At 33.9% G+C, this 17448-nt stretch overlaps 1 protein-coding gene across 1 annotated transcript in view; it reads right to left on the bottom strand.

Annotated features, from left to right (window-relative positions):
* Positions 1-17448, bottom strand: part of LOC150105492 (activating signal cointegrator 1 complex subunit 2-like) — a 277206-nt gene that overhangs the window by 69297 nt on the left and 190461 nt on the right. The window contains exon 16 of the mRNA XM_090393972.1: positions 2289-2392. Within this exon, the coding sequence (XP_090250098.1) occupies positions 2289-2392 (104 nt within the window). The remainder of the gene's footprint in view (positions 1-2288; positions 2393-17448) is intronic.

Below are 17448 nucleotides of genomic sequence, written 5' to 3'. Positions count from 1 at the left end.
AATCCCAAATGTCTCTGAGATACAGGTAGCTATTCAGTTAGGTCTTAAGATTAAGGCTACAAATCTTAGATCTTATTATTCAAGACATAAGTATTTCTATCACAACTAGTCTCTATTCTATGAGACAAATCATAACATCTACACGTCGATTTAGTTCTAGTGCTTAGAATAGATACAACGCATTAGGTATCAAACATTCAACTTTCAGTTCTCAATATTCTGCCAATTGATAGAAAATAGTTTTCACAGTTCAAAGTTCCAGAATTCACATTAAATATTTTTTTTATAGTTGGCTTCTCTAATTCACTTTTAGTCTATAAACACTTAATTGAATCACAAGGCAGTTATCAATTCAAGGGGGAAACACTTTAGTGCTTCATTCTTTCGACTATTTAAAGTTAAAGGCCACACTAGGATTAAGATATATTAGGCGGAATTAATTTTCATCTGCTTCACACTGGATGTAAAAAAGGATGAGTCTTACCGGGTTACAACTTCAGCACATTGAATTCACTTAGGCACATTTTCAAATTCCTGTTAACTAAATATCATGAGGAAACACAATTCAAAGAAATCTTCACTATGTTAACTGAAATATTAAACACAGAGCTACATAAGTCTTGACACATTAGATTTACATCATGTATTAATTCCTTATCTTCCACTATGTATTGACTTCAGCTCTGCTGCTTTCTTCCTCTAATCATTAGGAATCTATCATAATATTAAAATTCCATAGAGGTAGTTTTTAATGCCTATTTATTCCTGGTCCTTTCCTTGTCGATTTTTTCTGCATATCTCCACTTGCCTGTCGTTACACATGACCAGTCTCTTCGCTGTCCCTAAGCTTTCTCCTCCTGTTTACTTTCATTTTCCAATTAACTGCATTTATTCTTCCCGCCAAAATCCAGTTCTAGCCAGTACAGCTTACATCTACAGGCTTCTCTCCATATCATAGCCGTTCACGTTCTAAGCACGCGCTAACTAAAAACAACTCAATTTCTCCTTTACTAGCCAATCAAATTCAATCAGAAGAATTACATACAATCATATCAGCAGAATTCCACATTTTACATTCCTTTTTTTTTTTTTATATAGAAATAACAAATAAAGAAATAATCTGTAATTCACATAAAATACATTTAAATATGATAAATACAAATTCTTATAATATATATATACACAGCTTCTTATAACATTAACACAAGAATAAATAAAATAAATTGATTGACATTTTAATACAGAGTCCTTTCAGTACTAATACATATTCTAGATTAAATAATCAAACAATAATAAACAAACTCAAAGTAATTATATGAATAATAATTCATAAGCAAGAGACTAATATCAAATAATATTTACAAATGTTGCTTAAGTTATGGTAGATTATGTTAAATGTGAATGAAGTATTATAATTCTCAAATATCTTCATTCACAATTTAATACTTGCCTTAGTATCCCATAATGAATAGCACATATCCATATGAGTATGTATAATGGTATGCATTATGGAAAGGATCACTACCTCTGATTTCGACCTTTATTGAGGTCTCATCAGGGGGAGCTAGACACCAGAGATACTGATAGGTATCTTTTATAATGAGTCTGTATAGCAAACCAGTTTTCTTTAACAAACTATTGCTCTGGTCCTTAAGAGTTAAACAGTTAGAGTTGGTTATATATAGATAATGTGATATCTAAATAATTTATCAGTCTTCAATTAAACCATTTCACTCATCATTATACCAATATTTTAAAGAAATGAATGATTAAATTGATATATGAGATAAAAGATGAAGATATAAAGTACTGATAATTTTCATGAACTTATTTTTCTACACATGCAGTTCAATTGCAACCAATCATCTATTCATTTTTCCAGTGATATAGGTAGCTCAGTGAAATACTTGTTGGTCAAATGCATGTGTTCATGGGCTAGCAATATGTTTTGTAAGAGAAAACTCCCTATCTCTGTACCAAAGATGCTTTAAAGTTGAATAAGTCTAAATTAATTTATCTTGTTTACAAAATAGCAACGAACTTTTTTATGATCTTAATGTTTTATTTCTCAATTCTAATTCAATATTTTTTGATTCAATTTGTTTCTTGAAAATCAATATCGATATTTTATATATAATGATTCAAACCTATAACAGCTTGTAATAAAAAGATCTCATAAAATAATGTATATCAATACTCCAAAAAATTATATTTTTGCATTAGAATATATACTTAAACAAAACTTAAGCAAAAAATGTATGATAATAATGTAATTTATGTCTAATTACCTTTGCATTGCTCTATCCAGCTTACTTAAGCAGGGTGGTAGATCAGAGTCTAATAAGGCATGAATTGTTCTTTCCGCATCATAATTATAATATTCTAAGCACTCCTATAAGATAATAATATATCAATGCCATGTGTAACGTAAACTCTGTCAAAGATATTAGTTCGCATTTAACTCGAAATGTGTTATTTGAATTTAAAAAAAAAAATAAAAATAAAAATAAAACAGTATGTTTTTTGTTTTTTTTAATAGTAATATTTGGTATGTTTCAGAAAGTGCATTAGCACCAATAAGGACTGTTTTGTGCATCCATGAAAATTACTACAGGAACCTGGTTAAGCAGATTTTACTCAAAAATTGGTATTAAAAATCCATACAAAAATTTCACAATCTGTTCCCATTTTTGTTTCAAGTTGACTCTTTGCAAGAGCACAAAGTAGTAAAATATGTCAAAATTTTATACTGACTTAACTCCTTTCTATGTGAATGAAATTTAGATGCAACTATTTTGTATCTACCAATGGTGGATAATCGAATTTGTGTTTATATTAATTAGTAACGTTTTTAATTATGGAAAAATAAAGTGTGTTTAGTGTTAAGGGTATGGTTTTAAAATTATAGACAAATAAATTGCATTTTGGTACAACATGACAAAATTTCATGCCGGCTGTGGCGTCGCCCGGTTAAACAAGGCCCCCATTGTTTTCACCAGGGAAGCAGAGTGAACAGCGAAAAGTCAGCTACTGGAACAAATCTGAAAAAACACCTCAACTCAACATCACCAGAGTTGAAGATCGGTACTATCAACATAAGAAGCCAGAATGGCAAAGAAATGGAGCTAGCTGAGGAATTAGATAAGTACCAGATCGACATAATAGCGGTGACTGAAACAAAAAAGACAAAAACTGGTGAGATCTTTCTGAGCAATAAATACAAAATGTTATATTTAGGCAATGACAATCAAGGAAAAGAAGGAGTAGCCATTGTATTCAACACTAAATATGAGGCTAATCTTGAATGGCAGGCAGTCTCAAGTAGAGCGATGTGGGAAAATATTAGAATGAGGAACTGGACAATGAGACTTATTTGTGCCTATGGTCCCAGAGAAGGTTCTACTAAAGTAGAAGTGGAGGAATTTTTTGATGTTTTAGAAAAAGCAACTGACACAATGAAAAAGGAAAAGTTGGTCCTTGTTGGGGTTCTAAATAGCAGAGTAGGAAATGATTGTCAGACATACAAAAATATATTGGGAAAATTTGGAGAAAAGAGCAAAGCTAATAATAATGGCAAATATTTCTTGGATTTCTGCTCAGGACATGGACTGGTTATTACTAACACCATGTTCCAACATAAAAATGTGCACAAATTCACATGGAGAGAAGAGGCAAGGAATGAGAAAAGTGTCATTGACTATGTTATTGTTGAGAGTGATGTTTTCTCCATGGTGCAGGACACCAGAGTATACAGAGGATTTGAAATTGGAAGTGATCACTATTTAGTCTTGAGCAGGATAAAATTGAATTTCATACTGAAAAGAATACATGTAAGAAAGTTTTAAAGTGAATAAAATTGAGTAGCTCTCAGATGTGAACTGTAGACTAAAATACACGATTATTGAAGAAAAAATGAAAGACTTTGAGAACAGGAACCAAACTTTAGAGATTTAGTGGCAAGACTTGAAAAAAATCTTGATTGATTCAGCCAGAGAGGCATGTGGTGAGGTTGTCTGCAAGGATAGAAAAATCAGAACTCCATGGTGGACGCAGGAAGTTAATGAGGCAGTGAAGGAAAAGAAGAAAGCATATCAAAAATTGCTGGCAAATAAGTCAGCTTGTGCTCTTAAAGAATACAGAGACAAATGCAAGAATGCTAAACACTGTGTAAAACTAGCTAAACAAAAGTCATGGGAGGCCTTTGGCAAGAACATAGAAAATAAATATCAAGAAGGTGGCAAAATATTTTGGAGGTTATTGAAGAAGCTTAGAAAAATGGAGGAAAGAGTACTGTAAAAGGAGTTAGAGATGATAAAGGTGACACGAAAACGGGAGAAAAAGATATCCTTGAAGTATGGAGTAATTACTTCGAGAAATTGTTAAATGAAACAAGCAGTGATAGCACAGTGGTAAAAAACACTCAACAGGCATACAGTCAGGAATACATATCCATACTTGAAGTAGAAAAAGCCATCAAAATGTGGTAAGGCAGCAGGAGTAGATGATATTTGACCAGAAATGCTGAAGTATGGTGGTATAAAAGAAGGCCTGGACAGAGGGTCGAATTTCTGATAATTGGAATAGAGCTCTCATAGTACCAATATATAAAAAGGGAAATAAAACCGAATGTGAGAATTACAGAGGCATTTCCCTACTAAGTGTTCTTGGTAAGATATATACAAGTACAGTGGTGCCTTGGTTAACAACGACCTAAGATAACGACGTACTTGGTTAACAACGAGTGGCTGTAAGAAATAAATCTCTTCGTTAACGACTCTCGATTATGTGAACCTCTATCCAATCTAAAAAACCAGAATTTTCTGATCGCACTCAGCCACGCGCAGGAAGACATTGTCGAATAGAGCAGCTACGCGTCATAGATGTGAAGCCTCAGATTTGTTTGACCCATCATAACCGGCTGTTTATGTTTCCCGTTTATTGTTTCTTTTCTTGTAGTGTACTGTGCTTTATTTTAAAATTTGTGGTTATAAATGCGTTTTATGATGAAAATGAGTATTTAAGCATTTATTTTTTATGTGTTGGTTCATATAGACAATAAAGCGGCGGGTGCGTGTCACGGTTTGTTCGCCATCAAAAGGGAAAATCAAATCTCATCTATATAATAATCATTGTATCTATAGGCTGCTATTCAATGTATGTTACAGTAAGTGCTGTATCTAATATTGTCACCTTACATGCAAATTGCACTAAGGCAAAAATTGCAGGTTTCAAATTTAACTGTTAACTTTTATTTCAAAAAGTTTTTTTTTTTGAACTTTTACTTTAATTTCAGGTGATGATATGGTCTTTGTATCCCTTGTCTACAATTTGTAATAATACCATATTTTGCGTACCTTTTTTTCATAGAGTGAATTTTTTCACTGTGCGACAAAATGGGTCCCAAAAAAGAAAGCTAGTGAGGGAAAAAAAAACAGAAAAATATTCTCTATTGAACAGAAGAAAGAAATAATAGCAAAATATCATGAAGGTGTGAAAGTTATGAAGCTAACTCGAATATTGTATGAAACCAGTCATTCTACAATATCAACCATTTTGGCTAAGAAAGAAGAACTTATGGTAGTTAAAGTTGCTAAGGGAACTTCAGGGTTGAATGTCAGAGGGCATCTTTTTGAGCAAATGGAAAATCTATTACTAATTTGCATCAAAGAAAGAGAAATGGTGGATGATACTACATCTCAAAATGCAATCTGTCAGAAAGCTAAACAGATTTATCAAGATTTGAAAATTATGACTTCGGGATCAAGTTCTGAGGTAGATGATGATGATTTCAAAGGTAGTAGAGGTTGGTTTGACAACTTTATAAAAAAAACAGGAATTCATAGTGTGATCACACATGGAGATTCATCTGGTGCTGACAAAGCAGCAGCAGATAAATTTGTCAATAGCTTTACAAGAATTATAGAAGAAGGAGAATACCTACCTCAACAAGTCTTCAATTGTGATGAGACTGGGTTATTTTGGAAGTTATTTATCACAAAAGAAGAAAAAACACATCCTGAGCATAAACCAATGAATAATTGGTTAACATTGCTTTTAGCAGCAAATGCAAGTGGAGACTGAAAGGTAAAACCAATGTTAATCTACTACTCAGAGAATCCCCAACCATTCAAAAAGTTCAATGTCTCTAAATCCAATCTTGGTATTTTGTGGAAGTCTAACAGCAAAGCCTGAATCACAAGAATAGAATTTAGAGACTGGATTTGCTAAGTATTTGGACCAACTGTCAAAGCCTATCTTGAGCAAAACAATCTGCCTCCAAAAGCCATTTTAACCTTGGATAACGCACCTGGCCATCCAACGGACATACAAGAAGAGCTGCTAGAGGAATTAGATTTTATCAAGGTGATTTTTCTTCCTCCCAAGACTACATCTCTGATTCAACCTATGGATCAGCTGATAATTGCAAATTTTAAAAAACTTTACACAAGGGCACTTTTTACCAAGTGCTTTGAAAGGTGTGAGGCTATCAACATAACCTAAGAAAATTTTGGAAAAAATAATTCAACATTGTCATAGCAATTAGGCTAATTTTAAAGGCTTGCAAGAAGTAACAATGAAATGTCTCAAAGCAGCATGGAGGAAATTATGTCCTTCCTTTGGTAATGAAGAAACTTCAGATGAAAGAAACCAATTGGTAAAGGATATAGTGGCAACTGTTCATGATCTTAACTTGGAAGTAGAGGAAGAAGATGTTGAAGAATTATTGGAGATGCATGACCGAGAACTGACTACTGACGAGCTAAAAGAACTTTTCAAGCAGAAACGTGAAGAAAAGGAAATGGAAATTTCATCTGAAGATGAGGATGGAGAGAAAAACAAATTACGACTGCTGAAATCCAAAATGTTTTGGCAAAGTGGGAGGAAGTTCAAAATGTTGCTATGAAATGGAATCCAAACAAATCTGAGGTTATCAGAACTGCAGATCTATTTAATGAAACTCCATGCAGTTTTTCAAAAACATTTTAAAAAAGAGGCAGAAGCAAACAACCCTAGACATGTTTTTTAGAGGTCTTTTACATAGTACATATTTTTAATATGTACTATGATTGTGGAGAGGAGCCGGAACAAATTAATCGATTTTTAATTAAATCTTATGGGGAATCGTGCCTTGGATAACGACGGTAATCCTGGAACGGATTACTGTCGTTAACCAAGGCACCACTGTATACTTGAGAAACGGTTGAAAAGAATTGTAGAAGAAAAGCTTGGTGAAGAACAAGCTGGATTCCGGCCAAATAGAGGCTGTCAGGATCAGATCTTCACTTTACAACAAAAAGTGGAGAAATCATAGGAATATAACAAAGATCTCTATTTCAATTTTGTAGATCTGGAAAAGGCATATGATAAGGTGCCAAGAGAGAAGCTATTCAACATGCTACAGTCATATGGTGTCAATGGGACATTATATCAAGCAATACTTAGTCTTTATTTGAGTTGTAAGTCAGCAGTTACAATTGAAGGAAGTACAGGAAGATGATTTGATGCGAAATCTGGTGTCAGACAAGGATGTACATTATCCCCTCTGTTATTCATTCTCCATATGGATCACATTATGAAAGAAAGTGATATTAAACCTGATATCAAAATTGGAGATGTTAATGTCAGCTCTTTGCTTTATGCAGACGATGTTATACTTATCAACAAATCCACTACAAGTCTGCAAGATTCCTTGACTAAATTGAATAACTGTTGTAATAGATATGGTATGAAGGTCAGCAATAAAAAAAACAAAGACAATGAAAATAGGCAGAATCGTTGAAAATGTCAACTGCATTTGTGAACGGAGAACCTGTGGAACAAGTAAAACATTTCATCTACTTTTAGTGAAGCACTAAAATGTAATACTAAATTAAATATGGGAATAGACAACAGAATCAATAATAAAGCTGGTATAGTAGGAAGTCAAATGAATAAATTCATATGGAATAAGAGAGAAATTAGTCGGAACACTAAATTAGCTGTATACAAGACAGTGTTCAAACCAGTTTTAACTTATGGATATAAGAGCTGGGTCAGAAGTAAAACACTTGACCAAAGACTAGAGACTGCAGATATGAGAGTCCTGAGAAAGATTATAGGCGTGAACAGATGGCATCAATGGCAATATCATATTAAAAACGAAGATATTAGGAAAGAACTTGACATTGTCAGCATCCAGGAATGCGTTAGTGGAGCTAATCTCAGGTACTATGGTCATTTAAATGGAATGGGCGAGAAAAGATTGGCAAAAACAAGTGTTCTCTGCCAGGTTGGCAGGAAAATGAGCCAGAGGAAGACCAAGATATAGGTGGTTTGATAGGGTACAAAGTGCCTTAGATGACAGAAATATAAGATCTGATAATATTCATGTCTTGACAAGTAATAGACTGATCTGGAGGAAAATTGTAGATAGGAAGTTAGTAATGATGTAAATTTTTCATGTAGTACTATCATATCCTGTACACCCCTTGAGGATACATGGCAGGAATTTGATGATGATAAATTGCATTTAATATTAAATGTTTTGTAGTTTGTACAAACATATTCATCCAAATAATCTCTATTCATATAATTACATTATTTTTTCCTTTCTAATACTTCTTTCTTTATTTGGAATCTATTTTTTATTGAGTTACTGAGAATTAAAAAAAAAAATAAGAGGTAAATTTAACTCATCACTGATATAGTGAATAATGGTTATAAACAAGGAAATTTTGTCAGTCCTGTGGTGCTGTTTATAACTAAGTTTGACTGTATATGGAGAATGAAATCCCTTCTTGTATGCAGTCACAAGCCAGCCAAAAAAAAAAAAAAAAAAAAAAAAAACTGATACTATTGAGATCAAATTAAGTGTGTTGTGAAGGGAAAAAACTTATGTAATATCAAACCATACCATTCTTAATAATAATTTCCCAGATTTTTGGCATTGAAAGTCTGCTGGGTATTGTAGAAAGACTTTGGAACTTTCTTTAAAGAGATGTTCATATTTATGGGAACATCTGTGTATTAATTTAGTGTCATACCAAAATATTCCTGTAGCTAGTATTAGTAATCCCATGTTCTGCTGGACATGACTTGTTGGTGGTTTTGGCTTGTTTGATGAAATCAGAATAACTGGTAATTGCATGGGACTGAGTACACTCTAGGCAGAAGCAACATAGGTGGAATTTTATCTTTTGGAAATGGTGTCACAGAGCTGACTGAATTAATAGACTTAAAACTGGGAGATGTTAACACATTCACATCAGGGCAATCATAGCTCTCTTGTCACAAACCTAATCAACTGGTGAAACAAGGAATTACTAGCAATTTCATTCCTGCATGTTGTCAGATGTGCCACTTTTCGTGATGAATTCTTCAATTGTAACTAACCCCACATAATGGGGGGGGGGGTTAAAAGGAATGTTCTTTTCAGAATATATTAAAAAAAATAATTAAAGAAAATAATATATTTGATTAGTTAATGTACTTGATTTAATATAAACGATGTAAAGAACAGCAAATATAAGGAAGAGAAACAACAGGCGTGAATAAAAATACTTTTAGTACTGTAAAGTAATTATAAATAATTTACACCTGTGATGTAAATTATATATGTGCTTGTGTTATAAGTATCTGGGGGTGGACCAAAAAATACATGATCATAAAAACTCTAAACTTTCAAATTTGCATTTATGAAGGATATAATTTAAAAATAAAACTTATGAATACATGGAAATGGATTTATTTGCAAAATATAAATCACTAACCAATAAGAAATAGCAACTGTATACATTGCCTGTGGGTGTGGCAGGAATACATGTGAGCTGACAGAAGAGCAAATCATCTTGTGCAATTTATTGTGCTTGTTATATGTATTTATTTCTTTTTTTATATATTTCACTTTATTTTCTGATAATTATTTTATTTACTAGTGATCAGTAATTTTTTATTTTTTATTTTTTTTACATAGTAATATAATATATACATAAATAATTTTGTTCTTAATAAGTTTAATTCTTGAAATTCCCTTCTACCTGAAGTTTCACAATCCTGAGTTGTAAATAAGCACTGATCTGCATATCTGTTAGAGTACACTGCAGATATATTTTCTCCCATCAAGTGATAAAAGTAGCTCATCTTCTCTATTGCATTCCTGAACCAGTTCTAAAACATTACTTACTGGATTCCATTCGTTTGAAACTAAAAATTCAGAAACCTTACTTTGTTAAATATCTTCCTTGCCAGATATGAAAATGCCCTGTAAATACAATACCTGATTGCAATCATCATCTGGATTATTCACTACATCTTCAATAATTTGGACTTCATTAGATGCAGTTTATTTCTTTTTGGCATGGCTCAGGAAACTCATCACTAAAACATGTGAATTTCCCACATGTTTCTAGTTCGTTGGCTTTCATCAGACACATTCTGCTTATAGAATATAGAAGGATTCATTTTCAGTAAGGAATAGATAAATTTTTACTCCATAATGCATACTGTCTGAAGATTGGAAGTAGCTGTCCCTATATAGTGAACAACACACTATACTGTAGATGCAAGAAAAACAAGTAGTTATTGTATCACTGAATAAAGTACAGACACATTTACAATCTGGATAAGATATCTGTCAACAAATAGTGCAATTAGAGACAACTGGGATAAAAATGGCACTACCTAATGAAACACGTCCCCTCCCACAGAAACTATGCTGCATAAACTCAAGCAAAATTATTTGTTGTATCGCCAAATGTATCGAACTAAAAACAATTGTCCTAACATTTGTCCAAATTTTCAATTACAGGAAATAATTTTCAATTATTTCCTGTAATTGAAATGCAATTTGTTCAATTGCATTTGAAATTTTAGATGTCATTAAGACAGATCACAAATGCAAACTTCAAATAAAATTCTACTGAAAGTGTTGCAACTAACATGCTGTATAAACTTTGTGTCATTGAGTCTGCTCAATGCAGAAGCAGCAGGCAAACAGTAATGAGAAGTTCGATGGGTATGATAAACGTGTGGACAGACTTATGTGTTCGTCGAACATGTTGTTTATTATTTTAACGGTATAATAGAACACAGAAACTAAGTAAATAATTAATTTATTAACTTGATGCTGATATTTCGCTGGTATTATAACCAGCATCTTCAGAGCACAAAAACACTGTTTGTCACAATACGCGAGACTAAAACAACATGGTGTACATTAACAAAATTGTAGCAGCAACACAAAGACTAGAGTCCTGATTTTGGTGCCCTCTATCTGGGAAAAAAAAAAAAAAAAAAAAAAAAAAAAAAAAAAAAAAAAAAAAAAACGCTATCATATATTGCTAGAGTCCTAGAAAAAGTTTTTCCTTAATATGACTGTCTCCCAGATCTTCGGCAAGTTAATACAGCCATATTTGTTGAGATTTGGGGTGTGTTTTAGGGCTTCTGTCGCCTCTAAGAACAATCTCTCTGATATTTATATGGGTTTCTGTGTAGTACTTTTGTGTTTTTCCAGTTGATCCTGTGTGCAGGGGTATCCAGAGCATGGTCTGCTAGGCCCGACTTCCCATAATGATATTTCCGGACGTATCGTTTATGTTCGCTGATGCGGATATTCACAGTTCTTCCTGTTTGACCGTAGTAGGCTTGATTGCATGAGCAGGGTACTTGGTAGACTCCTGGATGTGATAAAGGAGGAATGCTGTCCTTGGGTGAGCGGATGAGGGTGGCTAATTTGCTACATGGTCTGAATGTAGTGCGTAGTTTATGTTTAATGAGAATTCTTGAGATCTTTTCGGATGTGCCTTTAATGTAAGGGATGGTGACTGTTTTGTTGTAGTTCTCTGTGGTGGATGGTGGGAGGGGTTTCTTAGGAGTGTTTAGTATTTTGTTTATTTTTTGTGGATTGTAGCCGTTGGCCAAGAAGGTGTGGCGTAAGTGAGTCAGTTCAGCAGTAAGAGCCTTGTCATTTGAACAGATTGCTCTCGCTCTATGGGTTAGCGTTTTTAAAATGCCATATTGTTGAGAAGGATGATGGTGTGATTGTTTGTGTAAGTATCTGCCTGTATGTGTGGGTTTTCTGAAAACTGAAAATGAAATCCTTTTGAAATCTCCTTTATCAAAAATTCAGCACACCTAAAATGCATCTTACAACACCTCACCCTAAAAAGCTCAGACTTAATAGTAAGCTTTGACATCACTTCACTATTCACAAATGTACCACTAATAGAAACCCTCAATCTACTGAAGTCACACTTCCCCCCTGATATATTTGAACTATTCAAATTCACAATACATGCAGGATATTTCACATGGAAAGGGAAAATATACAAACAAATTGATGGGACAGCCATGGGCTCCCCCCTTTCTCCCCCCCTAGCCAACTTTTACATAGAACACCTGGAAAAACAAGCAATCAATACAGCCACTCTCAAACCAACACTTTGGCTACACTATGTTGATGATGTGCTTGCCATTTGGCCACATGGCCCTGAGACATTGAAAACATTCCTAGCACATTTAAATAGCCAACACCCAAAAATCCACTTTACTATGGAACCGGAAGCCAACAACTGTCTGCCCTTCCTGGATACACTCATTACACGTCTCCCAGATGGTTCCTTATCATTTTCAGTTTTCAGAAAACCCACACATACAGGCAGATACTTACACAAACAATCACACCATCATCCTTCTCAACAATATGGCATTTTAAAAACGCTAACCCATAGAGCGAGAGCAATCTGTTCAAATGACAAGGCTCTTACTGCTGAACTGACTCACTTACGCCACACCTTCTTGGCCAACGGCTACAATCCACAAAAAATAAACAAAATACTAAACACTCCTAAGAAACCCCTCCCACCATCCACCACAGAGAACTACAACAAAACAGTCACCATCCCTTACATTAAAGGCACATCCGAAAAGATCTCAAGAATTCTCATTAAACATAAACTACGCACTACATTCAGACCATGTAGCAAATTAGCCACCCTCATCCGCTCACCCAAGGACAGCATTCCTCCTTTATCACATCCAGGAGTCTACCAAGTACCCTGCTCATGCAATCAAGCCTACTACGGTCAAACAGGAAGAACTGTGAATATCCGCATCAGCGAACATAAACGATACGTCCGGAAATATCATTATGGGAAGTCGGGCCTAGCAGACCATGCTCTGGATACCCCTGCACACAGGATCAACTGGAAAAACACAAAAGTACTACACAGAAACCCATATAAATCAGAGAGATTGTTCTTAGAGGCGACAGAAGCCCTAAAACACACCCCAAATCTCAACAAATATGGCTGTATTAACTTGCCGAAGATCTGGGAGACAGTCATATTAAGGAAAAACTTTTTCTAGGACTCTAGCAATATATGATAGCGTTTTTTTTTTTTTTTTTTTTTTTTTTTTTTTTTTTTTTTTTTTTCCAGATAGAGGGCACCAAAATCAGGACTCTAGTCTTTGTGTTGCTGCTACAATTTTGTTAATGTACACCATGTTGTTTTAGTCTCGCGTATTGTGACAAACAGTGTTTTTGTGCTCTGAAGATGCTGGTTATAATACCAGCGAAATATCAGCATCAAGTTAATAAATTAATTATTTACTTAGTTTCTGTGTTCTATTATACCGTTAAAATAATAAACAACAGGGTATGATAAACACGTAAAACACTTGCCGACTTGAATGTGTTAACCTTCTTTAAGATGCAAAAAATGTGTTTTGAAATGCCTTTATATATAAGATGGTGAATAATCTCTTTCAATAAAGGATGGAGAAAAACAGTTGATAATTTCTATTGTTTTGGAGTTATAACTGTCGAGAATGGATTTTAACTGTTGAGGTTTTCTGTAGAATTTTCTTTCTGAAGCAGGTCAAATGAGGAACAGATAATATGAGCTCTTGAAAGAAGGCATTTAATAAGACCATATTTTTGTGAAGGATGGTGAGCAGAAATTTGATGAATATACTGACTAGAGAAAAAATGTTTGCAAAAATTGGAATCATCCAAATCGCTTTTTATAAGCACATCTTGGAAAGATATAATCCCATTTGATTCGTGTTTCACGGTGAATTTGATTCTCTGATGAAGTTATTATTATTTTTTTTTTTTGTAAGAAGGCATCTAACTGTTCACATGAATTATCATAAACAGCAAAAACATCATCCATAAGCAAAATCACAGGAGGGAAGGTTTTGGATTAAATGTTAAATTTATTTTCTTCCTATGTAATCAATGATTGGCCAAAGACTGTACAGAAAATCCAAAAAAAAAATTTTGAAGTTTCTTTCAAATCTTTCTCCCTTAACTGGCCATTCCACAAGCAACTTTATATCATTAAAGATCTGAGACTTCACTCCACAGATTTACTGGTGATCTACATGGCTTCACTTTTCAAATTCTCAAGATGACACACTAGAATTTTTATCATCTGAGTTTCCATTAGGTAATTTAGCTGGAATGAAAAGCTTTACTGATAAATTATGAGGGTATATTGATCAACTCTCCCATTTCTTCCATCCTTGCTAACTTTTAATTAGAACGACCAAAAGAAAAATTTTCAGTGTTTATTAATCCAAACCTTTCCCTATAGTTTTTCTATATGAATGATGTTTTTGCTATTTGATAATATAATTCACATGAACAACTAGAAGCCTTCCTATAAAAAATCCATAAATAACCTTCATCACGGAATCAAATTCAGTATGGAACTTGAATAAAATCGGACTATATCTTTCCTTAGATATCCTTATATATATATATATATATATATATATATATATATATATATATATATATATATATATATATATATATAAAGAAAGAGAGAATTACTTGATTCCTTGTCAACATGTATTTTCTGAAAACCATCCTTCTCTGGTTGGTAACACTTCTGCTCACCATTTCTCACAGAAATATGGTATTATTAAATGCCTTATTTCAAGATCTCCTATTAACTGTTCTTCACCTAACCTGCTTCAAAAAAAAAATTCTACAATCAGAGAAAGCCATTCTCAATGGTTATAACTCCAAAACAATAGAAATTATCAACCATTTTTCTCCATCCTTTATTAGAAGCAATGACTTGCATAAGGCATTTCAGAACATATTTCTCGCATCTTAAATAAGTTTAATATCTCCAACACTTTCAAGCATATTAATTCATTGAGCTCTAAGATACCATCTTCAAAAGATAAAATTCCTCCTCTTCTTCTATCTGGAGTGCACTCAGTCCCATGCGACTGCCAGTAATTCTAATATGAACAAACAGGTCAATATGTTTCCGTATGCATTTCTGAACATCAGTCCTACATTACCTCCAAGAAATGCAACAAATCAGGTCTAGCAGAACATGGGATTACTACAGTATTTATAGTACAGTATTACTACCATTTATCTGGACATGTTGGGAAGGCAATTTGTCCTGATAATTGAGGGGAATGGATAACTGAAGTAAAAACTACATGGTGCTGTACTAGAAGTCGGATGACATGCAAGGGGTGGTTAATTGAAGGGTTGCCATTTTGAAGGGGAGATAAACAGTAATCACTAAAATACTAGCCAGTGTATCCTTTGGTATAACACCCAATTTCTACACAGATGTTCCCATAAATATGAGCATTCTCTTTAAAGGAAGTTTTGAAGTTCTCCTTCATTGCTTAAATCTCAACCTTAATGATGCATTTTCCATGTCAAAAATCTGGAAAATTATTATTAAGAAATATAGGGTTTTATTTTGTATACATTTTCACACACACACACACACACACACACACACACACACACACACACACACACACACACACACACACACACACACACTTATTTTGAATCCTAATAGTATTGGTTTTTATTTGACTATCTTACAACTACATAACAAGGAGAGATTCCATTCTCTGTATACCTTCATTTTTTTTTTTGTTTAATTATTGATTTCCAACTGTAATACTCTGATGATGGTTCACAATATGCAAAATGAAATAATTGTAATTTAATCAGTCTTAATTAAATATTTTTTAAACTGTCTATGTGTGGCCTTATTATTCCCTCCATAAGTTTTTCATTTTCTGCAGCTCCTGCTTAATGATGCAATTCATCCATCTAACTACTACATGATTTATCCTCGTGACTCTGGTTACAGTGCTTTCTTCAAAACCTCTCAACTATCTCTCATGTACTGCTAACATCTCTCCCCCCCCACCCACAAATTCTTATGCCATGGCACTGCTCTAAGCTAACTCCTCAGTTTGTCATAATCACCTGCTTTGAAATTCCACATATATATATCCCTTCTTAACAGATTATTCTGTATTATTATTATTACGGGCAACTCCAAGGAGTGGATAGACTCATTGAGGGAGTCCCTAACATCATGTCAAGAACAACTATTCGACATTCACACAGTATCTATCATACCTCGCCTTGAACTCATTCATAGTCATGACACCCACAACAGGACTGGCAGCTTATTCCACTCATTCACCACTCTCCAAGTAAAAAACCTAGCTCTAACACCCTTGCTAACCACACTCTTGCCCAGCTTCCATGTATGACCCCTAGTCCTCCCACCACCAGTCCTGATCTCAAAAATATCCTCTGAATTAATCTTATAGAATCCTTTTAGCAATTTGAATGTCTCAATCATATCTCCCCTTTTCCGCCTATCAACCAGTTTCTGCAACCCACAAATCTTCAACCTGTCCTCATATGGTTCATTCCATAGACCTGCTATCATCTTGGTCACTCGTCTCTGGATCCTCTCCACCTCCTCCCCATCAAGAAGAAACCCTGGCATCCATATCTGGGCACAGTAGTCTAGATGGATTATCAAGGCTCGATATTGAGCCTTGATAAGACTCTAATAATAATAATAAATTATTATTTATTAATAATAATTTATTATTATTAATAAATAATAAATTATTATTATTTATTATTAATAATAATTTATTATTATTATTTATTATTAATAAATAATAATAACTTGTTAACTTGGAACAATAACTTGTTTGTCTCTGCTTGTTAAAGTATTTTTCAGCAAAAAAGTGATTTGGCCACTTTTGCAATGTGTCCCCTAAACTTCAACTCCCTATCCACCATTACTCCCAAATCCCTGGCTTCATCAATCTCCTGGAGTACGGGTCCACCAATGTGATATACTGCTGCTAATCTTTTCACTCCAAAATGCATAACCTTACACTTTGCCACATTAATTGACATCCATTTTCCCTGGCCCAGTCCTCCAAACTATCCAAATCATCCTGCAAAATTTTGACATCCTGTGCACTCACTATTGTTCTACCCAACTTTGCATCATCAGCAAACAAATGAACAGTTCCTCTCAGATCCTTTCCTATATCGTTAATGAACAAATTGAACAGTAGTGGTCCAAGAACAGGACCCTGTGGCACACTGCTAGACACAGGCCGTCTTTTGGACTCTACTCCTGAATAAACCACTCTCTG

Source organism: Typopeltis vanoorti, chromosome 6 (genome assembly GCF_054136105.1).
Source record: "Typopeltis vanoorti isolate ZY-2024b chromosome 6, IOZ_Tvanoo_1.0, whole genome shotgun sequence".
NCBI lineage: Eukaryota > Metazoa > Arthropoda > Arachnida > Uropygi > Thelyphonidae > Typopeltis > Typopeltis vanoorti.
The sequence above is the reverse complement of the archived record's forward strand: the minus strand, read 5'-3'. Positions and strand labels throughout refer to the sequence as shown.